This window comes from Rattus norvegicus, chromosome 8 (assembly GCF_036323735.1).
Source record: "Rattus norvegicus strain BN/NHsdMcwi chromosome 8, GRCr8, whole genome shotgun sequence".
Taxonomy (NCBI): domain Eukaryota; kingdom Metazoa; phylum Chordata; class Mammalia; order Rodentia; family Muridae; genus Rattus; species Rattus norvegicus.
In genome coordinates, this window is record NC_086026.1 from 120,469,182 (window position 1) to 120,495,899 (window position 26,718).

Sequence of the window (26,718 nt, forward strand, 5' to 3'; positions counted from 1 at the left end):
CCCATAAAGAAGAGGAGGGGGAGGGGTTAGGGGGATGTTGGCCCAGAAACCAGGAAGGGGAATAACAGTTGAAATGTAAATAAGAAATACTCAAGTTAATAAAGATGCAAAAAAAAAAAAAAAGAAATACACATAAAATTCCAGTGTGTCTGTTTTAGGAAGAGGACATAGCATATATGGAGTACCCATCAGGCTGCATGGGGTTCAATTCCCATGGGCACCCAGACAGCTCTGGTGAAACTCAGTGGGTCACAAAGGAAAACAAAAGGATGTGGGCATGAAAAAGGTCTGGAGGGGTCTCGGGGTTGTGTGACAGGAGTGGGAGGGACATCCGATAATGCAGAGAGTAAGAGTAATAAGAATGATTACACAGAAGTATGGAATTATCAAAGAATCACCATACGGCAGCCATGCGAAAAAGTTGGAAGCTATGCCCAGCGAGAGCACACTACAGAGTGCACACGATGTGCCAGGGCACCCATCGCTAACAGCTGGATAGGATCATGTGGCACTCGTTTCAGGCGTGGGCTCAGGTCACAGCAGGGGCTGTCAGGAACCTCTGAGCAATGTGCACATTTGTATCAACACACACAACAGAAGAGATGTCAAGAGAAGTATGGATGGCAAGGAAGCCAGGCCCCTGTGTCATTTGTCTACGCCAATTCTTAGACCCCGGGGCTGGCTGGGGTCTGATAGGTAGCCTAGGGATAGTCCTATATTCTTGCACTAAAATCAGTTTTCTTTTGTAAGTTTGGAAACAATTTCCCCTGTTCATGAATACCTTTTCTAAGGCAGAGTTTCCAGTAGTCCTGGCTGGTCTTGAACTCCATGTACAGCTGCAAACGACCTGGATTTCTGACCCCCCTGATTCTTCCTCCCACCCAAGTGCTGGCATTACAGATGTCTGCTACCGTTCTCAGTTTATACGAGACCCAGGTCAAGCCCAGGCCTTTATGCATGCAGGTGGATATTCTCCCAACTGAGTTGCAGCAACAGCCCCACCCACAACTATTTTTAAATGCTGTATGTCAGGTGTTTGCCCTGCAGTTGTTGTAATGAGAGGTACATATCATTACAGCATGTCTTCAAGGAATTTATCAACATCTACGCTGGCATGGAAACTCAGAGAAAAAGTTATGCCCGGGAACTGTAAGATCGGTTTTTAATTAGTTCTCAATAGACTTTGGACTGGTCAGGAAATAGTATTTAGAACTTTCTATGAGAAACAAATTATCTGTGGCAGAGCAGGAAGACACTGTAATGGGTAGTTCCTCCCAGCCTCCCCTGTTTTTTCTTTAGACAGTGGGTCCAGGGTTTTGCCTCTTTGAAATGATGACAGGCAAGCCTACATGATCCCACAAACCCTGTTTGTCTGTAGCCAATATTTCCATGTTTTAGACATGGAAAAACATATTCTTTGCTGTCTAATCTATATCTATTTCTGCTGGAACAACTGTGATGTGGTGTGTGTGTGTTCATGTGTGTACATGTGTGTATTCACGTGTGTGCCTGTGTGTGCCTGTGTGTGCTTATGTGTACATATGTTGCATGTGTGTGTACATGTGCGCTTATGCATGTACGTGCCTGCGCATGCATTTACATGTGCGTGTGTGTGCATGCCCGTGTGTATATGTGCATGTGTGTGTGCCTATGTGTGTGTCATAGGTTGATTTCAGTGTCATCCTCAATCTCTTTGCATTTTACTTTTTGGGACATGGTCTCTCATTGAACTTGGGGCTCATCTAATTAGCAAGCCCTGGGGAGCATCCTGTCTGCCTTCCCTGCACTGTGGTTACAGACGAAGTGCAGTTGTGCCAAGCTTTTTACATAAACAGTGGGAATCGGGACACAGGTCCTCATGCGTGTGTGACACACACTTTATCAGCCAAGCCATTATTTCCCAAGCCTCTGGCTTAATCCTTTTTATTTAAGCAATTTTCGGAGAGATATTCTAAATCCATTTTTGTTGGCAGCAGTCAAATGATCAGAAAAATAGTAGGAGATGCAGCTTTCAAAGTATTTTGTGCTTTCTTCTTTTATCTGAAAGGTATTGAGTACTGGCCATGCGTACTTCTGGTTGAGAATGACAGTAAGGGCATTGAGCCCGAGATTTCAATCTTAATAACTTTTCAACATATTTAGCTTTGGAGGAATTGAAAGGTCCTCTAAATCTTGTGAGCGAGACAGAGAGACACGCTAAACTGTATTCACCGGTAGCCAAGAGGCATCAGGGAAGCAAGGCTGTTAGAAGGGAGAGTCCTCAGGGACAGTTACCATCTCCTTACTGTAGTGGTCACAGTGTCCCTCGCCTCTCTTCACCCTGCGTCTGACTGTGTATGTGTGGAGGTCAGAGGTCAGAGGTCAGAGGTCAGCTGTGGGGTTGATGCTTTAGGTACCACCACTTTTGTTTTCCTGTGTCAGAATCTCTTACTGGTTTGGAGCTTGCCCGAGTAGCCTGGATTGTCTGGCCAATGAACCCCGAGGATCCTCCTGTCTCAACACCTCCTGCATAGACTAAAAGCATTGTCACCACTTCTGGCCTCTGTACATGGGTCCTGGGGACTGAACCTAGGTCCTCATGCTTGCAAGGAAAGCACTCAACGAAGGGCTGAACTCTCTCCAGCCCTACCAGCAGCATGTGATTCTCTTAGGATGGACCGAATGGGAAAGCAATGGGAGGAAATCTGTTCAATGGGCACAGTGTTGTTTTGCATTTGTGTCCTGTAATGATAACTGAGTAGTAAACTGTAGGACACTCAGAAATGCGTACTTCGTGTTATCCCAGTCGATTGAATCTTCAAGGAACTTACCAAAGTCTGGGCTGTGAGAAATGACTCAAGACTTCAGAGATAACAAGTGTTTGTTACAGAACTGGCAGACACCTCTTAATTAGGTCTCAGTAGATTTAAGATTAGCTAGATGGAGGGCCAGAGAAGGAAGGAAGGATATTGCAGATGACAAATGCCAGAATGCCAAAAACAAGCTGAGAAAACAGTGTCCAGAACATTCCATGGAGAATAGATTGTCTGAGACAAAACAGGGAAAAATGGCCACAGATCAGTAGTCCTATGGCCCCTTGTCACATTTCTCCTTATGCCAGGGGGACAAGGGTTTTACCCTTTCAAAGCGATGGTGTTCAGGAGACACACTACTCCCTAAGGAGGCCTCTATTTGATATATGTCTAGGAAGGCTCTTGAGATGTTTATATTTTCTTGTGTACAAATTGTACAGCCCTAGCAGTGCTGTTCACTGAAACGACCGCAGGTACCCCTGAGGTTCTGTCAGCTCTGAGAGCACACAGACTTTATGTTTTACTCTAGAAATTCCCCAAGTCTCTGGCCATTCCCACCCAACTCATTCCTTGCATATGCGTTGCCCTTTCTTTTTTTTTTCTTTTCTTTTTTTTTTTTTTTTGGTTCTTTTTTTCGGAGCTGGGGACCGAACCCAGGGCCTTGCGCTTCCTAGGTAAGCGCTCTACCACTGAGCTAAATCCCCAACCCCGCCCTTTCTTTTTAAATCTCATGTCTTGTGTTTATGTGTATGTGTGCCTTTTTTACTAAATATTGGTTAGTAGCTAGAACAATGGGATGCATTCAGAGCAGACCAGGAAACAAAATGATGGTCAGACAAGAGCACAGCAGAAAGGTCTATCTTGGATGTATGGTAGTGTCTCCTCATGTCAAGTGACTCATTGGAATAGCGATGGGGCCATGGGCAGCTGGGTCTCTCTGCATCTTAAATGCACTCTCATCAAAAGATGCTGCCCCTACAGCATCGGCATCTCACAGCTCATATCCCGGCTGAGGATGCTGCCCTGTTGAGGGATGCTGATGGACAGCCTGCTGGTGGCTTGCTCACCGTTCATTTATCACACTGGTGCAGTGATCACTGACTGCTAATATGTCATACGTCCCCCCTTTCTGCAGGATAATTAGTCTTAGCCAAATAAGATCCTTTTTGCCGGATGCCCCATTCCTTTTTCTTTTTCTTTTCTTTTTTTTTTTTTTTTTGGTTCTTTTTTTCGGAGCTGGGGACCGAACCCAGGGCCTTGCGCTTCCTAGGTAAGCGCTCTACCACTGAGCTAAATCCCCAGCCCCGCCCCATTCCTTTTTCATCCCAGGGCAGCCGTGGCCTGTGACTGGCTGATACGGCAAGTACAAGGGAAGTCTCTTGTTTCTGGAGGGATTCTTTACTTGCTCCAGTCTGACATAGTCTATGGATGAGACCACAGTCTCATTAAATGCCTTCTCTTGTCTTTTCTATTTCTTTGGTTCTCCTCCTAAGGGAATACCCTACAACTAAGCACCCTCACCATAATCCCTACGCAAGACAACACTATTATTATCTCTCTTGTGGAGAAAGAACCTGGACAGTTATGAAAGGCATGGATTCTTTCAAGGAGACTTGAAATTTTCAGCAAGGAAATTCAACAAGTTTTTCCTAACAACCTGTTTATTAAATCCGAGTCCATTTAATATGCTACATCTTCTAAGCAGACTACAGCTAAAGCCATTAAAATTAATTTAAAATAGCCTTAGAAGCATGGTGTCTAGTGCAAAAATGAAAACTTGGGACCTGTAGGGGAAAATTTCCTTAATTGATGGAGCAGACTCATGCCCGGGGTTAGTCGTATTAAGAACACATGTTTTACTTTAGGGAAAGAGATGGATATGGTGGCATAATCTCAACACCAGAGAGACAGAGATGGACGGACTCCCTGGAGCATGCTGGCCAGCCAGTCAAGTCAAATTGTTAAGCTCCAGGTTTAATGCCAGGCTCTATCTCAAAGAATGAGATGGAGAGCAAGGATACCCAACATTGACTTCAGTCTCCACACGCACTCTGTACATAGACACATAAGCATGTGATAATGCACACATACACTCACACGCATGCTACCCAAGAGCACAGGTTGATCTATTGCATATTGTCACACAGGTTCAGTGTTCCCCTGCGTGGCTCATGGCCAGTACTCAATTCAATATCAAGGGAGAACGCAGTAGTTGGAATCCATCTAGGTGACACCATCTAGGTGACATAAAGGAAGATGGTCCATGATCCTCATTCTCCTTGTAGAGCCTTAAGGATTGCACAAGAGGCTCTACTCAGAGGAAAAATGAAAGTGTCCTCACCTAGGACTTTAATCAGTTCAGAATTCTTTCCATTTCATCTAACACCTAATCTCAAGTCCTGCAGTCCCAGAGGCAGGGCCATTCATCTTTGGAGCTCACAGGCACATAGGACGGCTTGCTTCACTCACATTTCTATGAAAGGTTGGGTCGTCTATCATGGCTTGATTAAGTAACCAATTATGGTAGGGGGGGATAGAAGAAAGAGGCAAGAAGAAATCACACCCCCTACCCCCAAGTCTCAGGGAACACTGAGGAACAGAATGTAGAGGGATTGTAAGAGACAGGAATTGGAGAGGACTGGGAAGAAAAAGTACCTTCTGGACACCAAAAGACTATATTGCATTCACTAACAGCTTCTCTGGTTTCCTCCACAAGACCTGCAGAAGATTATGGATAGGAATGGGGCAAACAGTAAGGTCTATTTCTTTCTGTTCTTTCTTTTTTTTTTAAGAACATAGAGTTGGGAGGGGAATTGGAGATCTGGAAAAAGTTGGAGAGGGGGACAGGGGCTGAATATGACTGAAATACAATGAACTCATGTATAAAGATTTCAAAGAATAAATTAAAATATTATACCAAACGATTAAAAAATATCCCCAGCAGGCCCACCATCACTCCAATAGGCAAGCCCTAGAGACATGATTAGACTGGCTGGAGGGCAAGGCTTCGATCTGCTTAACCCACAGAGTGTGGGAGCCAACTCAGTAGGGAGGGCCATGGGCATCAAGTTGAACGTGAAGGAACTTGAAATAGATGGTCAGCTATGATCCTATCTTTTCCTGTCAGTGTACTCATGGTGGGCATATGACCTTTACAGCTTTGAGGACAGGCATACCAGCTGTGAGTATACTTTTGTTTCAGAAACCTGGGTAGTGTTAGTGGTGGTGGTGGTGATTGTGGTGATGGTGGTGGTGATGGTGGTGATGGTGGTGATGGTGGTGGTAGTGATGGTGGTGATGGTTGTGGTAGTGGTGGAGGAAGAGGATATCAACCTCATCTTTCTTTCAAAGATGCCTCTTGTATCACTTCTGTTCCACCTTGGCATCTTTCTATCCATTCTCTCCTCTCCTTGAAGAAGACACTCATTTGCTTTGTTAAATCCTTGTCAATATCAGACTGACGTGTTGACTATCCCTTTTCCGCTTTTGTTATTAAAGATAAATGAGCAGTCAGGCTGAGAGATGACTTAGACCAGTGGTTCTCAACCTCTCAATGCTGTGACCCCTTAACACAGTTCCACATGATGTGATGCTGCCCAATCATAAAATTATTTCTGGCGGGTCTTCATGACTATAATTTTGCTACTGTTATGAATTGTAGTGTAAACATCTGCATTTCCAGTGGTTTTATGTGATCTCTGTGAAAGGGTTGTTGACCTTACAAGGAAGTCACAACCTATGGATTGAGAACAACTGACTAAGGGGGAAAGTGCTTGCTTAGCAAGTAAGAAGGTTTGAGTTTGATGCCAAAAACCCATATAAATGCTAGGAAGAATGGTGGCCAGTTCCTGGTGCTCCTGGCCATCCAGCCTAGCAGAAAGCGTGAACTCCAGGTTCAATGAGAGACCCTGCCTCAACAAATAAGGAGAGTGATAGGGATGGTACCCGACCTTTAACCTCTGGTCTCCACATGCACCTACCACTACCCCCATCATTCACGAAGAGCTGACTTTGATCTCAGCACCTTACAAAACCAGGTGTGGTGGCACACGCATGTAATACCAGTTCCCTGATGGAGAAAAGGCAGGGTTATCCTCATGAGAACTACTTAGGCCAGCCTGAGATACATGAAAACTCTGTCTTCAAAAAGTTAAAAAAAAAAGTCAGGTGGAGCTGGAGAGATGGCTCAGCCGTTAAAAGCACTGGCTGCTCTTTCAGAAGACGTTAAGTTCCGTTCCCAGGACCTGTTCCGTCAGGAGGCTCACAGCTAGGTGCCGTTCCAACTCTGGCCAGTGTGAGCATAGGTGCGCATGTGCACACTACACCCTCACCCCCACCTCCCAGCATAGACACATACTTTTAAAAAAGGAAGCCACAATAAAATTTTATTCAGATACAACACAGTGCAACCTTCTTCAGTACCGAGTCTTAAAAAGTTGCTCGTGGTGTCCTGAGAACCCCACGAGGGTAATGGCTGTGACATTCCTCAGAGGTGAACTCATTTCCATTACTCATTCTGAAAAACACATGCTCCCTGTCTTTTCACACGCATCACAATGTGACCGAAAATAGATCCTCATCAGTACCTCTTTCAGGGTTATGAATAGCGCTACCTTGAAAAGGACCGAAAGAGACGCAGGCATGGGATTCAGAAAGGAGGTTTTCAGGAAAGCCAAGCAGGAGGCAGGCTGCCTAAGTACTTTGAGCATAGGGTGTGATGGGACCCCCTCAGGCTCCCACGCTGGGAGCCGGGTGGCTCACTCAGATGGAGATGGAGTGGGTGGGAGCTCCAGGAAGGAACTGCATCTCCTGGGCAAAGTGGTTGAGAAATCCAGAGGACCTAAGTGTCGGCGGATCAGATAGCTGAGCCTGTTCTCCACCTCTTTATCCATCCCTCTTTCCAGGTGGCTGGAAAATCAAATGGCATTTCTCTACCTTCCTGATTGTCATTCATTGTACTCAACCAAGGGAACTCGCAGTGGGCCACCTCTGGCTCAAGAAGCCATGGCTCCTTGCCTTCCTGTCCTTGCTGGGAGGGTGACATGCAAGTCTGGGTCTCTGGCTTAAGGAAAGCGTGAGGGGCCAGGACAAGAGAAGATGGAGCTGCTGAGTGGTGTCCCGGTCAGTCCGGCTCTGTCTGATCTGAATATTGCTCAAGGGAGATTTGAAAGGTGGCTCGTTTCAGTGTGGTGTTTGTGTGGCTGTCCTCCTGTGGCATTGGGATGGAAATCTGACCAATACAGACCTCATTTTCTAAATGTGGTTTGCTTGGAGGAAGAACAGGGGTAGTTGAGAGCAGAAAGGCAACTCGTGAGGCGGCAAGCCTTATCTGAAAGGTCTCGTGGCTACAGCAGCAATAACTCTGATGCTGCTTCCCACGTAGAATATCCCACCCCCTGGGAACAGAAGGTCTTGGGACAAAACCTGTGTGATGTGTGGCTGTGCTTTGTAACACTCTCCGACTGATTAAAACTTCCATCATTTCGGAGAGCTAAGCTACTGCAGGTCCAGAGACAATTGGTCTTGGGCTATCTTTAGTTTTCCAGTCATTAATCACCCACTGCGTTTGACCTACCAGCCTTGTAAGACTTGGGGGTAAAGAGCTCTCGGAATATACGGGGTGACCTTAAACTTCCACCATCCCAAAGACTGAGGATGTCACAGATCTCATCTAAGGCTAATACCGGAGACCTCCCTGCTTTTCTGTGACCTGCCAATCACACCCACATATTTGGGAAAATAAAACCCTTGATTTATAACTCTCATGAAACACTGAAGCATGGTATTGGGGTAGCCTAAGTCTGTATTCCTGGGACCATGGCCACTAATATTTGGTTCTAGAAGAAACTCTCTCTTCTCTTTTACACTGACCACCCCTTAACTGGACCTTGACGAGGGTGAGGGAATCAGAGAACGTTCTACCTTCTTGGCCTCATAGCCATCACTGAGGTGTCCAGTTTCACCTCAGGTCTCCTGTGCCTACCTGGAATAACAGGCTCAGGCAGGCATACAAGGGTCACATACAGAGAAGGTAGAATAGGCACGGGGCTCCTGGTGGAGGATGCCCAGCTGCTGTCATGGTTCTGATCAGATTCCAAGCAAACTCTCCCTCCACCTGGCCCTGCTTCCCTTTGCTTTGCACAAGTCCCCACCCTCAAGGCCACTCCCCACATGGACCCTCTTGCAACCGACTCTCTGAAACTCAGAGCTGGACTGTGGGTCCCTGAACCTGGGCATCCAGCACTCATTCAGTTTCCCAGGGGCATTGCACCTGTACAGGTGGGGGAGTCTTACCCACGATCATGTGGTTGCAGACATCACAGAAGGTGGGCTTCTTAAAGACATGCTCCTGAAAGGCGTGGACCTTGCTGTTGCTGCCGGGGTGCAGGCCAGCCTTGGTGGGCATGGATGCTGGGCTTCCAGGGATGGGTATTGGGCTGGGGCCTGGGCTAGCCTTGGCCAGCAGGTCTGCTTGTGGTTTCACATCACTGTTGGTCCTTGGGAAGAAGTTGTCGGCACTTTTGCTCCGCAAGCTCTTGGTCTTGAAAGAAAGTGACCGTTTTAGTTTCTGGAGCTGCAAGGTAATGACAGGACAGCCTCTCTTATGATGGGTCCTGGGACTCCTGTGGGGGATGCAGCCAGCTCTGCCCTGGACCCCACGCATACCTTAGCCCCAGTGTGGGCAGTCCAAGGCTAGTGGATACCAGAAATGGGACTCAGTAGTCCGCCCTGTGCCCCATAAGCCAGTGAGCAGACAGAGGCTCCATCTGCCCCATTCCACCTTTGTCTTTCCCAGCTTTGCTCTCTTAGGCCCCACCAGACGTGCTGCCCGAAGTCCCAGGACACGGATTTCAGAATACTAGGCTTTTGACCTTTTGTCTTTTGAGTTTGTATAGTTGGAAGTGAGGTATGAACTCCTGAGTACCAAGACTGTGTGTGTAATACTGTCTTCTCTCTCTTTTGACCGGTCAGTAACTATTTGTCTCTAACGACAGCATATTATACAAACCATGTCTCCCTCTGTCTTGATATTAGTATGGTTAAATGGTCTCCAGGACACAAACCAGAAGCTCGCTAGTCTGCTTGTATCTGAAACATGTGGAAAGAAGCATGTATTGTGTGCAAGACATGCCTGTGTGCCCATGTGGTGTGTGTGTGTAGTATATGCTTATGCATGTGAATAGTATATGTGCATGTGTATTAAACATGCATGTGTATTATACATGCATATATATATCTATATATTTATATATCTATATATATATGCATGTGCCTGTGTGTATGTGGTATGGGGGCATGTGAGGTACATGTATGATATATGTTTATGTATGTGGTATTTGTTTATGACTTAGTATTTCAAATGCCTCTTTAGCTTTCCTGACCCTTCAGGTATCCTTGCCCTAGTTTTCGGCCTCAGTAAGCTTGCCTTTGGGACGAATAGCGAGATACCACATGAATTTGGAAGGGTGCTAGCAGGACTCGAGTCCAGTCTGCTGTGCTAATCTGACCATGCGGGAGGGAGCTTCTGGATACACAGATGTGAGCGCAGGGGCTTTGTGCTTAAAATCCGCTGAGAACTCCCTTCTCCTTAGGCATACAGAGCAGTCTCAGCCGAATGTGCAGGCCTAGACCCCTAGCTACTCAGGAGGCTGTGGCTTGCGGATCACAAGGCCTGTGGAGTGAGTTTGGTTCAGCTTTGGCAATTCTACCTCTCAAAATTAAATCACGAAAAAACAAGGTTGAAGATACAGCTCAGTGGTAGAGTGCTTGCCTGGCATGGGCAAAACGTTCGGATCAATCCCTGCACTAAACAAAGAGTCCAACCTCTGCTTCTCAGACTCCTAGGTCCCCAGCACTGGTAGCAGTCTGCATCAACCTTGACTTTGCTCAGTCTTGCCAGCTAACATGGTTCATTAAAAATCTCTCCTGCATTTTATTATCAACCCTTAGCACCTGTCTTCCTGCCACCCAGAGGGAAGGAGTAAACAAAGGATTAGCTGTATGGCTTTCAGGGGTCACAACACCTTTGAGGTGGGCTCCTTTGGTCCGCTCCTTTCATCCGTAGCTATTCTTCCTTTGCCTGAAATTACATCTGTACAGCAGATGAAGCTATGCGTGAAGGTGCCCTGTGCTGACTGGAGTCTCCACACAGTGGGGCCAGGTTCCCTGAGGACATTGAAGAGGAGCTGGTAGGGCAATGTCAAGCCTGTCACCTCCCTCCCCACTTCTATCTTGACCTCAGAGGACTAGGAAGCCACTGTGGTCATAGAGGTGCAGCAAGGCACAGCCCCAGAAAGCTCTACGTCTCCACCCCCAAATGGTCTTGTCGTTTTGCAATAGACTGAACTCAGGTCATCTGGGACAGCAGGAAGTGCTCTTAATACTGAATACAGTCTATTTTCCACTCTGTGAACTTGTCAGTTTAAGGGTTTGTCCAGTTTTAGGGACAAAGATGAGACAAGATCTCACAATATAGCCTAGACTGGCTTAGAACTTAACGACGACACAGCCCAGATTTGCCTCAGACTCGCAAGATGTCCTCTTTCCTCAGCCTGCTGCTGAGAGCTCAGATGTGAGCTCGCCAGGCTTTTCAGCTTTTATTTCACTTCAATATCAGGCCGACGAATAGGATTAGCAAAGAAAAGGCATTTGTTATCAAGCCTGGAGACCTGAGTCCCATTCCTGGGACCCGCATGATAGAAAGAAGACTGACTCACACAAGTTGTACTGTGACTGACACTGTGTACTGTGGTGCACATGTACATACACACGCGTAATGATATTTAAAAAAAAACAACTATATCCATTGAATATTGTACTATCATATAAGGACATTTCATGAAAGTGTGCTATTGGTTGAGTACATCTGCAAAAGCTAAGTTACTTAGCTTTTCTGTTATCTATTCTCTATGGCAACAGAGAAACATGAAGAATGTAAGATCTCTCTTTCTCTCTCTCTCTCTCTTCCTCTCTCTCTCTCTCACACACACACAGAGACACATGCACATATATGGATTCTTTTCAGTCATAAAGATGAAAAAAGCAATGTTATTTGAAGGAAAATAACATAACTGGAGATAGTCACAGTAAATAAATTAACCCAGTCTTGGAAAGAGGAATGACATGTTTTCACTAATTTGGAATTCTTAGATTTTTATATCAAAGCACAAAAATTGTGTGTGTGTGTGTGTGTGTGTGTGTGTGCGCGCGTGCATACATGTGTGTATGTATTCATGTATAACAAGAGTATGAGTAAGAAGAAGAATGTGTTGATGTGAAGGAGAAGCGCTCTAAGCTAGTTAGAAGGCAGAACCCTGTGACTCCTTTGGAAGCCTGACAAATGCTTTCAGGACCAAACGTGTGATAACCCGAGGAATTATGTGAAACAAGGCTTCCATCCAGGGAGCTCACTGACCTGAACCATACCACCTCCTGCAAGACAAAAGGGGACTCTAGAGGAGACCACAACTTCCCAGCCAAGACCCGTGCAGACTGTCCGTCCACACACCCATCACGTGATGGCATTGATGCTGTTAAGTTACACATCTGCTCTGCTTACAGGACAGTGTGTAACCAACACAGGAGCGTAGGCCAGGAAGATGATATTGGAGCCTTGGAGAAATGAAGGAGATCGAGTAGCCAGCTTAAGGCCAAACAGCTCCCGAAAACCAGGCTCCATGTTAACTCTTTCTGCTGACCTCAGGCTCATTCCTTACTTGGCCAGTGAGTCTCCAGGTGTTGGTCACGAGTGGAAGGAAGTTACACCAGGTCTCAGGAATGTGGACCTTTTCCCGGTCAGTGAGTGTGGGACAAAGGTTTTGGAATGGGGACAAAGGGCTGTGATCTCCAGAAGTTTAGCCAGAAGTTGGCACTTCTCTTCCTTGCTCTGGCACATTTCGTGGGTAGACACTGCGTCAGGCAGGGAGGTCTGCCTGCTTCTAGAGCCAGAGATTTTGTTGGAAGCCAATGGGACATTTCTTATTGAAATGGACTGATTGAAAGACGTGCCTCCCTGGATGAGGGAGAGATACCCTCTTCCCTTGCCCTCTCATCACCTATAAGAGGTGGAAGACCTGGCCCTCGGGTCTTAAGAGCAGGAAAGAGAGCCCTGCCCCTAACCATCTGCAGGACTCAGGAGACTGGGACCCTGTGCTTGTGTGGGCAGCAGAGTGGAGCTGAATGACTCTGGTCAGGGGGTGCAGGAGAAAAGACCTGAGCTGGGGAGTCCTGAGGACACACACCCCTCACTCCTTGCCACTTATGGCAGGCAGGAGAGCTAGCCCCAAGGTCATCAGAGCCAGAAAGCAGACCCTGTACCTCACTCAGGTAGCCCAGTATAGCTGAACCTGATGCGGGGCACACAGGTGAGCCAGTCTGAGGGTGTGGCCATGGGAGAGCTGGGCCTTCAGCTTGTCTGCCATGCAGCAGCATGGGCGAGGGAGATGTGCATTCTCCCGCCCTTGTCTCTTGACACCTAACTGGTGGGATAGTGGGAGAACAGGCCATATCCTTCACCTTCCACTACCCAGCAAAACATATCCTGTACCTGAAGGGTAGAGCTGGCCCTAGTCGCAGGGTTTGCTGGTGAGCTGGCCCCAGGGGTGTGAGAGCCAGACAGCAGACAGGCTGACCAGCTCAGTCACTTCTCAGGTTCAGATCCAGAGCTTTGAATTGGCCCACCCCAATATCCACCCCAACAATGAACTGCTACAGAAGCTTTCTGATACAGGGCAGCAACAGGATATCTGAGAAGAGTCTCAATGAGATTCCAGTATCTGTTGAGTGGCAGAAGCCAGCAGCTTCCTACCAGACCAATGAGTCCTTACAACTAGCATTTACAAGCAAAGATGTGTGGACCAGAGGGTAGGCTATGGGACACACGGTGATACACGACAGCAACTTCCACAGAGAGATTTCTTTTTCTCTGTTTGGGTGGGGGAGGTTGCAAGGGTGGGCAAGGTGGGATAAGGATCGGGGAGCATGATGTAAAATTCACAAAGAACAAATAAAAAGGTAAAACAGAAAAGAGAAGAAACACACGCCTACCAATTAAATAGGATTCTGGTTGCAAGTTCAAACAAGCATTTTCTTCATCCAACCCTCAAGGAGCAGAGACCAGAGAGGAAGATACAAAATGAGAAAATGCAAGTAGAATTTGACAGGCACATAAGGCAAAAAATTGATTAACTCCTATGCACAACCACTGAGGTAAGTTCTATTTAGAATAATAACCTTGCAAAAATAAAAGAATTAAAAGATGTTTTTATGTGTTGTGTGAGTCTGCACTACATGTATGCAGGGAACCCCAGAGTCACAGGCAGTTATAAGCAGCCCGACATGGGTGCTGGGAAGCGAACTCAGGTCCTCTGGAAGAGCAGCAAGTGCTCTTAATGGCTGCGCCCCACAGTTAGGTTCTACAAACATTTGGAAGTATCTTCTCACGTGCTGGAAATGATTCAGACCTCAGTGCTTAACATGTCAGTAACATTCATTCACGTATGTATTCATTGGGTGATGGCAGCCAAACGCTGGGCCTTGTACATAACAGTTTACCACTGAGCTACATCCTCAGGCTCATATCTTAGGAGACCTTGCAGGGAGGGGATCATTCATTCCCTTACTCATTGAACAACTCCCTAATGAATATCCATTTGGCTGCCACTAGGAGCCAGTAATAGCACTCAGGTTTGGTGACTGAGCAGCGGAAAGGGTTCAGCAGTGAGACCGACCTCCCTAAGGTTTAAAGTAGGCAGAAGAAAATAAAGAATAAAAGGCAACACACTTGAGTGAGCACATGTATTACAAAGGGAAATAATAGGAGAGACAGGCTTCCGAAGGTCACGAGCAGGCTTATTTGACAGGTGACCTTTGAGCAGAGATGTGAAGAAAGTGGCGGCTGGGTGGGCGAGTAATGTTACAGGGGAGCATTGTGGCTAGTGGAAGGAACTAGCACAAGGCAATGCTGGGAGCTGGGCAGCCAGCAGAAGAGCATTGTGGGTAATGAGAAAGCCAGCAGCCATGGTCCCAGCAAGAAAGCAACATCCCGGCAGCAACCGATGAGGATGCAGCCAGGACAGGAATCCCAAGTCAGCTCAGGTTGAGGCTTCCTTGCTGGTCATGGTAAGGACTGTGGAATTTATCCTAAGGGCACTGGTTCAGAGCAAGGAGGTGATGAGGGCAGACTTTTATTGGAAGGGCTGCTCTAGGGAGTGCTTGAGAAGCAGATGGTTAGGAGGCAAGATTGAGGCAAAGAGAGCTGCTGGGAGATGCCTGTGAAAAGAAGCCGACCGAGGCGATTCTGACAGGCGTGGTAAGACTCACTTGGACTCCAGGTGCATCTGGAAAGTGGACCCAGGAGTTTGTTGAGGGGTTAGAGGGTATGAATGAATTACTCTAAGGTTTCTGATGGGTGCAACTGAGTGAACAGAGGCATGCCCTTTTACTGGAAGGGTGTCAGAGAAGACACGTTGTCATGGAGACCAGGAGGTCTGAGATGCTTATTTAGAATTCGGGGGGAGTCAAAATGTTGGTAAGTAGATAGATGATTTTGACATTCAGGAGGGAGGTCTGAGCTGGATAGTGAGTGGGGAGGCAAGAGGGATGGGTGGCAAGTAGGGCCATGAGACCAAGGGTAATCATTACATATGTCATGAGCAGACCCTTGAGAGACACTGCCTAAGGACAGAGCCCAGGATAGTACAAATGTAGATAAGAAGAAGAATCATGAGGCCAGGCAATGGTGTTTGAGAAGAAGCTGCCAAAGAAGGGGACCTAGAGAAATGGTTATTATGGAAGCTAAAGACAGGAAATAACTAGGAGAAGGATGGAAAGCCGATGGGATCAAATTTATCCCAACCCCAATATAAGTCAGAGGTTTAAGACTGTAAAGGGTAGGGTGGTCTTTGAGAGATCTTAGCAGATCCTGTGAAGCTCTGAGTGTGTGGTTACAAAGTTTCAAGAAAGAATGTCCAGAGAGGAAGACCGTAGATGTGGTAGTGGCCAAAGACAGTTTCTGAGTCTGCCTTGATGCTGATCAGTAAGGAGACGGGGTAGCTGAAGGGAGCTGTAACGTCTTAGCATTTTGTTTCTGAAGAGTTTTGTTTAAATGCTAGTTACTTTCAAGCTGCTTTTAATCTGATGGTGCCTAACAGGGCTGGTTGTTGAGCTCTGTCCTTGAGAAGGGGTGGGCATAACATGCAATACTTGGGCAGCTACCAGAGGGATACAAGCAAGCCAGAAGGATTGGTGTTTGTTGAATACAGATTTTCATGTGTGTGCTGTCTGTGGGGGTGTGGTTCATGCGTGTGCAGGTACATGTGATGGCCAGGTGCCCGTCCATCTCATTATTTGAGACATAAGGTAACATAAGGCAGCCAGACAGCGTCCTCTGGGATCCACTTGTCTCCCCTCCACAGTGCCGGGATTGGCAGGCACCAATGACCATGTCCAACATTTATTGTTAACCTGGTTTCTGGGCATTTGCAAGTGTGTTACTGACTGAGCCTCCTCTAGACCAGGATATAGATCTTTTGATTGTCCAGAACATGAGAGAAATAAGGAGTTAGAGGGAAGAGATGCCAAGAACTGGAAGAGAAAGACCAGTTTACAGATGGATGAGGCTGGTGCACTATGGAGTAATGTAGAGTGGTGAGCAGGATGCTGGGAAGGCACAGATCATCTGTTACAGGTCACTACCTATTTTATAGATGAAAAACCAGAGATATGGTATGGTGTGGTGAAACCAGACATACAGGGTGGTGGTTTGAATATGATTGGCCCAGGAAGTGGCACTATTAAGAGGTGTTGTCCTATTGGAGTAGGTACGGCCTTGTTGGAGGAAGTGTGTCACTGTGGAGGTGGGCTTTGAGACCCAGCTCGTTCCTAGCTGCCTGGGGGTAAGTCTTCTGTTTACCTTTGGAACAAGATGTAGAACTCTCAGCTCCTTCAGTATCCATGCCTGCCTGGACACTGCCATGCTCCTGCCTTGATGATAATGGACTGAATCTTAGAACCAGTAAGCCAGCCCCAATGAAATGTTGTCCTTTATAAGACCTGCCTTGGTCATGGTGTCTGTTCACAGCCATGGAAACCCTAACTAAGACACATGGCAATCTAAATTCCAGTAAGCCACAGAGTGAAGCTCCACGTGTATGTCTCTGACTCCAAAGCCCTGCGAAGGAGTCAGAACTTTGGTGAGAAAGTAACCCACCCTCAATCTTCTCTTAGAAAAATCTCTCAGCTTAGTACGGTTTGTCACCCCGCTGGGATTTTAGCAATGATCTACACAGCTGCCATGTTGGTGCCTCTCAGGTGGCCGCTCATTAGGAAGCGCAGACACTGGGCATCCTGAGAGCAGGTGGAGAATTTAGCCTGAAGGCGACCGTAATGCAGACATGTTGATTCACCCATCGGTGAATTTGCAGTAGAGATGAAGCTAAGTAACCAGCATGTACTTGATCTTCCAAGCGGATCACATCTGAACTATGTGGGGAAGGGTGCGGCAAACCCATCTGCCCGCATAGGCAGCAGCTTGGGAGGAGGCACACAGTTCCTCTGGGCACTCGGAGCTTATTTTCCTGATTGTTGATGCTAAAGCATCAGTTGCCTTTACAGACATCCTCTCCGCTATCTAAAACAGCATCAGTACCACATTGGCTTTCGTATCAGGAGTCAGATGAGGTCATCAGACAACCATTGACAAGCAAATATCCCGTCCTGAATTTTCCTATGTGATGTGACCCACATCTTTGATTTTGAAAATGAGCATGTTTTTCTTCTTGACATTTCATGTCCTCTAAAATAGTTACATCTTCCTGTAGAAATAGTCGTTGCCTTTTTTTTTTGCCTGTAGATATGATTAATTTAATTGATGATCTGAGCATGAAGGGAATGAGTTCCTCGGCAAGCAGAGGCAGGTGATGAACCCTTGCCCACGTGCACTCTCTCTGAGACACACTCTCCTTCACCCTCCGTCAACCATGTGGACAAAATAACTGAATCTGTTTCAAGCTTAGCTGAGGCTGTGGTTTGTCGGAGTATTTCCCAGACACACCCACGGCTAGTGGGCAGACAGTGCGCTCTGGCCTTGGGAGAGTGCGGGGCCTACGATGAGCTTTCCAATTTTTATGCTGAGCTTTTAATTCTTGCATTGGATTCTGTGTGTGCAAGAATGTGCGTGTGTGCATTTATGTGTGCATGTGTTGCTTGTGTGTGCACACGTGCATTTGTGTGTTCATGAATGCCAAGCCTTGGGTGTTTCCCTCAGTTGTTTTCTATCTTAGTTCTTGTGCCAGGTTCTCTCACTGGATGCACTGATTGGCTGGCTGCCTGGTTAGTTCTCGAGATCCTCCTTCCTCTGTTTTCTCCAGGCTGGAATTACACACATAGAGCACCATGCCTGCCTTTTTATGTGGGCTGAGGACTAGAACTCAGGTCCTCATGCATATATGGCAAGCACTTTATTGACTGAGCCATCTCTCCCGTCTATGTCTGATGTCTTTCATTGTGAGCCCAGTACATTCTAGGTTAGATTCACTGGAGTTTAGACAGTGATTTTAAAGTCAGAAAACGTCTCCCAGTTGTTTTAATGAACAGCCTGTAAAGCACCATTTATTGAACAGGACCAACTCCATATTCTGCTCCCGACAGCTACATGGTTGAAGCAAGTCCCCGAAGCCTTGTGAGTCCCAACAGGAATGGGGAAGATGAACTTGCTGCTTCCAAATTCTCTCACAGCTCTGACACTGCAGGATACCATGAAACAAAAGACCAGAGTCCATTCTTCAGACTGTAGGGTATGTTTCTACAGGCAAGCAGCAACACTGGGAACGATCGGGGTGACAGAAGACCATGCATGGATATCACAAAGTAATAAGTCCACTAGGACTGCTGTCTAGTTGATGCCATCAGAGAAAGAAGGCATCGGGAGGGAGAGAAGAGTCAGAGACATATTTTTCCCAATCCACCAAAAAGAACTAAGTTTTGCTTTTTGAGACAGGGTCTCATATTCCAAGCCTGGGTTGGTCTTAAACTTATGATGAGGCTAAAGATAACCTTGAACTTCTCTTTGTTATAGGATACAAGAGCCACTGTACCCTGTAACTTTGGATGGACCCACTCCTCTAACTTTGTTTCCAGTCACCGTCTCTGTCTTAGATACATGGACACAGCCAGAGCACCACATACCCACCCCAGATTTCCAAAGATGCATTCTCTATCCACATCTTTTTTTTTTCTGAAACAACTCCTGGGTATGATGTCAGCATAGTAATACATGGTCCTGAGTATGATGATGTCATCAGAGTCGGATATAATATATTTAGAGACTCCTCCTTGGAAAGAGAGTCTTGGAAAGAGTTGGAAAGAGAGAAAAAAATGAGGTGAGAAGCCACCAGAGGTGAGGGAGGCTATAAGCTCAGGGATTAATCTCAGTATAAGAAAATAGTCTGGGGGTTGGGGATTTAGCTCAGTGGTAGAGCGCTTGCCTAGCAAGTGCAAGGCCCTGGGTTTGGTTCCCAGCTCCGAAAAAAAGAAAAGAAAAAAAAAAAGAAAAAAGAAAATAGTCTGAGGTTCTATTGGGGTCCTGATAGGAGAGGGATTTACAAAATTACATGCCAGCCACTCAGTGCATGGGTAAATAGAGGTGCTGACCATGATGGAGCTGGGCTGGGAAGGGCAAGAGGAAGCAAATTTAGTTGTGATTGGGGCAAAGAATTTGGAGGGGAAATACTTCCAGGTGGAGTGTGTGCTTAAAATTGCCTTTTTTTTTAAGTCAGGAAATCATTAGCAATGTTGACATTGGTCCTTGAGGTTTACACATGAGGGTTCATTATTAGCCTGAAGTCATCTGATGTAGAATGAATGTTTCAATGACCCTTATCATCTTTGGAGTCTTACCAGGGGAAGTTCTATCTAAAAGGAACAGAGGATCAATGGAAATTATGATTGTTGATCCACATGGCCTATCAAGGCCAGTCAAGCTGAGCTGCAAGATACTGTGGCCACCAAGCCCCACTACATTTGGCCATATGTTGTCTCTTCTGCTTCTCATGCTGCTGCTGTTGCTAAGGGAAACAAAGGGGGTGTTAATCTTGGGACTAATCATTTTTTTTCTTAAGAGTAAAAAGCTTGACTCTTGATAGATGTTGGCTGTGTGCATCATGGAAAAAGCCATCTCAAATGCATACAAGTGGTTTAGGCCATGAGCTGTTCAAGAATTTGATTCATAGAATCCACTGATTAAATAACCACAGGGCTACAGAATAAACATGTACACTTACGTACAATGTTAAGCTTTGTTTATTAAGCACAGATTTTTAAATAGTAGGGACTGATCACAGGCTGAGCTGTATCCTGCCTAAGTCTTACGCTGAAGACTTAACACTCCACCCTGCACCTCAGAATGTGACTATGTTTGGAGATCTGGCTTTTACAGAGGTAATTAAAGTCAAAACAAGACCATCACAATGTGCTCTACTCCAATCTGACTGGTGTCCTCACCAGAAGAGGACATTTGGGGGATGGGGAGATAGCAGGTGGGGAAATTTTTGCTGCACAAGCATAGGTATCCAAGTTTCCATCTCCATGTAAGAGCTGGATGCAGAATAATGCATTTTTAATGCCAGCACTTGGAGAACAGAGATAGGTAGGTCAGTAGAGCACAATGGCTAGCCTTCTGCGGAAGCAGTGAGTTCTAGGTTTAGTGAGAGGCCCTGTCTCCAACTATAAGGGAGTGAGTGACAGAGGAACCGAGGAAGATATTCAACATTGACCTCTGACCTCTATGCACATGAATACCCGCCCTCATGCAAACACACACACACACACACACACACACACACACACACGCACGCACGTGCACAGATGCATGGACTAAGAATAATGCACATAGACACATGAAGAAATGACTAGGTGAGGACACACAGAGAAGGAGCCCTCTGCAAAGCTAGGAGGGGGAAGAAGCCTCAGAAGAACTCAATATGTGGATTTGGATCCCCAGCCTCTAGAATGAAGAAAAAAATAACCCTGTTATTTATGTCATCCAGTTTGTGGCATTTTTATTACAGCAGCCATAACAAACTAACATGGTCCTCAATAAAATCTTTCAGAGGGACAGCACCGAGTTCCTGGAGTGATGTCTATCTATCAGAGGGAGCTGCACGAAGTTTCCTCCTGTTTGTTCTTGCTGTTGTCTACCACACATTCACCCAGAGTATAGCATAGCCTACTAGGTAACAAGAATGGGAAACAGGGAGGCCGTCTTGGACACGCCTATCACCAGTGCTCCTGGAGATTTCTGTAACTTCACCGTAAAGTTCAGTATCCCGTGTCGCCAGGCAGCCACATCCTGAGCACAGCATCACCAGGGCAAATTCTGCTCACGCTCACCCTGTACTAAGTGGTGAGGACTCTGCTCGACCCCTTTATCCATCCCTATAGAAGAGTTTTTGGCATGGGATGGGTACTTCGTTCTTAAGTGAGCAACTGAGTAAGTGGGTTTTCTGTTTTATAAGCTTAGATATCCCTGATTTATTGGGAGGGCGATCACAGAGTTATCTAAACAGGGTCCTTGCTTACAGGACCTCAAGTCTTCCTTTCTGCCAACTTTAACTCCATTCTTTGCCAGGGACTTTGGCCAACCTCCTCTCTCCTCTCCAAACCACAGAACTCTGTACCTGTGGTGTTGCCTGCCCTGTGCTGTCTCTGTACCACATCTTTTAAGCTATTTTACAGCACTGCTTCCTCACGGAGAAGAAGGAAATAGAGAAAACGATTTCTCTTGACCATGAAGCCTGAACCCAAAAGTTCCATCAGCCCAAGTCTAAGAGGGTGGTGACTATGGAGTGCATACTCAAGCATACTCAAGGCTGAGGAACGTCAGTGGTGGGCAGGCAAGTTTGAAGGAGGGGATGTAACCAGAGTATAGCTTGGAGGTGGTCTAAAGACCTGGAAGGAACATTTTTCAGGGTACATATGTCAGCCATGGTAAATAGAGTGCTGCTATGAGCAGGTCCCCACATGGTCTCACTGTGCTCAGACTGTGTCCTGCTGGCACAGAAACCAGCCTAGAGGAACATGTGACTCACTCTGGTCTCTCCTTATGAGTCTTCTGGGGTGGGCCTGGGACCTGAGAAAGGCTTGTAACAGGAGATTGGTGGTCTATGGGATGGTTAGTTTCTTACAGAAAAAGGTCCCTGAACATCTGACCTTGTGCCCTTGAAAGCAATGTCCTTCCTCATGTTCTCATCACACAGAGGTAAGTAGCCAGCCCAGTATTTCACTCAGTTTATCGTGCCTTGGGTTCTGATGTTACCTGTGATTACCTGTTTCTGCTCTGTGCTTCATATCCTGTCCAGCAGTCAACACATCTATCTGGACTTCTTTAAAAAAGATCTATGCAGAATCCATTCACTTGGCAGACCTCCAATGCCATCATGTGGGTCCTATCTGACACCCATGTCACCTGGACCACTTCTCTTCTCCAGGGTTCTCTACCAGTGTCCAGGAATTACATTGTGTTTTCACTCTACTTCCTGTAAAGAAGCCCCCAGTGATTTTTTTTAAGATGGAGGCCTGATAACTATTCCTCACCCTAAGTACTGTCCCACCAGACACCCCTTCAGTGGCCCCCAAGGCCTGGCTGGAACCGAGGACTGTCCATCTCAATCACTCTTCTTCTTTGTTCTCATGCCTTGGGCTCTGGTCAGTTAATCCTAGAGTGATGCTGCCCGGGCCTCTGCTGCCCCCGCCCAGGGCCTCTGCTGACCCTGCCCAGGGCCTCTGCTGACCCTGTGTAGGTTTTCTCATTTCTCAGTCTCTTTAGATCTATGCCCTGGCTCTGTTCCCCTTGACTTTCCAGAATGGTTTCTATTACATGTATTTTATTTTAGCTGTTTATTTTGAATAAATTTTAAGCTCACAGAACACTGACAAGAAAAACCCAGGAGTACAGTTCTCCCCCTTTAGCAAGATTGAACAGTTGTTAATAATTTTCCAATATTTGCTTTTCCTATCCTTTCTTCTGGCCCATCGATAAGAATTATGATTGTCATGGCTGTCATTTTTTTTTAGGGGGTAGACATTACACACACTAGCCTTCAACATCGCTGAATTCTTTGGTGCATAGTTCAGAAGAAGGAAAGTATTTCATCATGAAAATACCGTACCTATGAATGCGAGTTTGTTATTTATGCTCGGATTTTGAAACCTGGACCAGAGATAACTCAAGAACATTAAAAAAAGGACCCTCCTTAATAGCTCATCTAAGAGTACACATTTCTTTTAGTTCCTGTGTTCTTGGTCTCATTTGGCTCGAAATAGCATGTCAGCTTTTCTTTGGCATTGGTGACATTCCCATCTTTAAGGAGCACAAATCTGCCATCTTGTAGAAGGAGCTGTAACCCAAGCTTGTCCGGAGTCTCGTCACAGTCCCGTGAATGTTACACAGTCCAGAAGAGATGTCACAGGCCTGGCACTGCCCCTCCAGGGCACAGTATCAGAGGCACGTCGCGCCTGGCTCTGTTACACATTTATTGCATTGTATGTTGGTTCTTTGGCTCCTGAGCTAGAAGGAGGTTTCTGAAAGGGGAGGCCATTTCCACTGTTTCCTGACCTTTTATGTCTCAGAACCTAAGTGATGCTCAATAAATCTTGCCCGGAAGAATGAAACCAAGCGTGACTGACTCTAAAACCCAGTGCAGTTGACTACCAGGTAAAGGACTTGCTAAGCACCCTCTGTGATAAAAATCCCCATACATTCGGAAGTGGAGGACTTGGCGATGGGGCAAGTGACAGGGAGGAAGGGAGGAAAAGCCAGGCGGAGGCTGTCTGCAGGGTTGAGCCACAGATCATTCTCCCTCAGCAGTTCTCAGCCTAGGGTTAGTTAGGACTTGGAGGGGTGTCCATGGATGAGGGAGAAGGAAGTTGGTGGCAGAAAGAATGGAGACAATAGGAAGTCAGATTTGCATTTTGTTTTGAATGGGGTAGACTTAATGGTAAAAGAAACGAGGTCATGGTCAACTAAGACACAAGAGCTTCCCCACATTTTTAAAGGTTGACAAGTAGAATAACATACCCCATCCCATCCTGTTAGAAGGGCAAGGTGATAAGAACAAGGCTTTGCCTGAGGTCCTGGCATTGGGCTCAGGCCATCATAAATGCTTACCCCTCTGTGTATTTGAGAGCATCTCTCTAGAGACATTGCTTACTGGATCTAAAATTACTAGCAGGCAGAGGAGTTGCACCCAAGCTTCTGAGTCCACATCTGGGGGTCTTCCCACAGCCTGGCTCTGCTGTCCTCCATTGCAGGAACTCAAGAGAATCTTCCATCTTGCGAAAAAGAAGTCAGTGTATACGCTGACTACTTTGTGTACCTCAAGCAGTGAGTGGCGAGCCTTGATGTCCCATTTTCAATCCACAGTGGAGTGTCTCCATGGCTGCAGCTGAGCTCACAGAACTTAGCAAATGACTTCCTATTAAACAGCCCATAGCTTTCATGGCTGCCTGGAGAATCTGAGCCGCAACTCCAATCCAAAATCTGTGCAGAATCTTAGCTGACACTTCCCTCAGCTGAACAACCGACCAAGTGAGAAAGACAATCCCTGGAGTGCCCTTTGCCAACTGCAGAGCATTGTTTCGGTTTTGGTTTTGAAATGGAGCCTTAGTATGTAGACAAGTCTGGTCTGAACGTCACAGAGACCCTCCCGTCTCTGTCTCCTGAATGCTGGAGTTAAAAGGCAAGTGCCACCACGGGCAGAGAGGCATACAGATTTTAATGAACGTACCAGAAGGTAAATAGGGTCAAAGTGCATAATCTGCTTGGACAAAAGTGTCTTTATGAAACCCAACACTGCTATACATAATGAATATATACCAGTAATAATTTTAAAAGAAATACCCTAGAGTTAGATTTTACCAAATGAAAAGGGGAATGCCTACTGATTATATGCTATTTTTGTGCTTTAAAATTACATTCTCTATCTATTATTTATTTACTGTACGTGTGCCTGTATGCGTGCATGTATGTGTACATGTATGTGTGTCGGTGCCTCCGTGCCTTCTTGCCTTGCGTTATATGGGTCTCAGGGATCAAACTCAGGTTTTCAGGCTTAACCCTCAGAGCCCTCTCATCAGCCCAAACTACTAACTCTGAACATTGAAACACACCCGACACGCTGAAGGGTTGTTCTGAATCTTTCAATTTAGTAGGTCCCAGGGTTCCGTCATCCATGAGAGTACAGCATGGTGATACCTTACTTGACATTTCTCTTTCTTAACATTTAATTTGTTAAGTAATTTGTTTGTAATTATTGTTATTTAACAATAATTTTTGTCATACGGGCAAGTGGCAAAATAGAGGCGTCCTCATCTGCCTTTCACTGGGGTTCCCCCGCCACCTGTGCTCATGTTTGACATAACCACAGTTCACTCATCACAATCAACACATGAACGCTGTCATAAAACTGCCATCCCACCCCAGACTTACTGGAACACTGCCTTGTGAAACGTAGCTGGCATCCTGTATCCTTTCTTACTGGACAGAAACCAGTCTTTCGCTCCGCAAGGCGCTTCCTTACATCCCGTCTTCAGCATCCTCCAGCCTGTGGCGGGCCCCAAGTTTTTCTGTGCTTCTGAGAACCTTGACTCTTTCCAAGGCTTTGACTAAAACTTTCATGAAATAGGTTTGTTTTTATTCGATACTTTCTCATTATTCAACAAAAGTGTTAATCTGGGACCTCCAAATTACGTACCGTGGTACATGAGCCAGTGTTAGCATTTTTTACTGAGCTAAGGCTGAAGTTGCTAGGTCATTCATGACGTAAACAGGACTTCTCCCTTTGTAATGAATAAGTGTCACATGAGCACGAGAAGGTACACAGTTTGCTGTACCGTCACCTCTAATCGGAACCTCTTTTGAGCGGTCGGTGAATCTTGCCTGATATTTCCCAATGGCAATGTTCTATTTCCTTTAGTCCTAATGATTTATTGAGTGGAATGATCAATTAAGGGGTCCCCTTTTGCCAGAAATCTTTACTGTTTCTAGTACTTTCTTGAGGCAGAGATCTACAGTGGCTCACCAAAATCAACTTTTAAGTTTTTTTCTTCGCGTAGGTGGTTAGAATACATTCTGCAATGTGTCTCGCTGATACACTCAGAAATGGCCCCGAGTTCCTGCCATGGATATACTGAAGGGCTGCGCATCCTTCTGAAATCAGGGGGTGGGGCTGTGCACACTTGTACTCCATTTTCCCCTTCCACACTGGCCGAATTAATATGGATGTGGTGGAGAACCTCTTCAACCACAGAGAGTAGGGCGATGCATGAGGAGAGATGTCTGAGAAGAAAATGGGTACTCAAAACACTACAAGGAGCAGAGCTGTTCTCCTAAACACGCCCAGGAAGGATGGGAGAGGAAAGAATCAACATCTGGTTTATTCATTATTTACATCTACCGGGATTCTTTGTTACAGCAGCTTATGCTTACCTTCCAGTATACTTCCTACATAAACAGCAATGGAAAGAACGTTGCACCTCCTTAGTTCCCTACACCCCTAAAAATATCTAAGGGTTATAATGCTGGAAGGAGATTTGCTTGGCCACATCACTGTGACAAGGACTCGCTATGTGATAAGGTGGCTTCGGGGCATGGGATATTTACCAAGCTGGGGGAAGAGTACAATAAAGACATAAGAAACTGGAAATCACCAAAGACTGTATTATTGGAGGAGAGATAAAGAAATAATTGGACCTTGAAGGGGATTTTAGAGTGACTGGGGTAGAAGAATCACTCAATGGTAAGGTGAGAGACTTCCCAGGATAAGTAAGAAAAAGAAGACCCAGGTCTATAGCAGAGATCCCCATGTGTTGGGTCAACCTAGTGAAGAGACATCTTTTGTCCTGCTGCGATGTGAGTGTCTCATCAGAATGT

The 26,718-nt window shown here is 46.1% G+C and overlaps 1 protein-coding gene across 3 annotated transcripts in view; it reads right to left on the reverse strand.

The window, feature by feature from the left end:
- Stac (SH3 and cysteine rich domain) overlaps positions 1 to 26,718 on the reverse strand; it is a 122,230-nt gene that overhangs the window by 60,017 nt on the left and 35,495 nt on the right. Inside the window, exon 2 of one of the 3 annotated variants that reach the window (XM_017596138.3) lies at positions 9,087 to 9,333. The exons of 1 other annotated variant lie outside the window; for it this stretch is intronic. In XM_017596138.3, the coding sequence (XP_017451627.1) occupies positions 9,087 to 9,333 (247 nt within the window). Of the gene's footprint in view, positions 1 to 9,086; positions 9,367 to 26,718 lie in introns of all 3 variants that reach the window. One more of the 3 variants, NM_001108784.1, reaches the window with a different exon arrangement.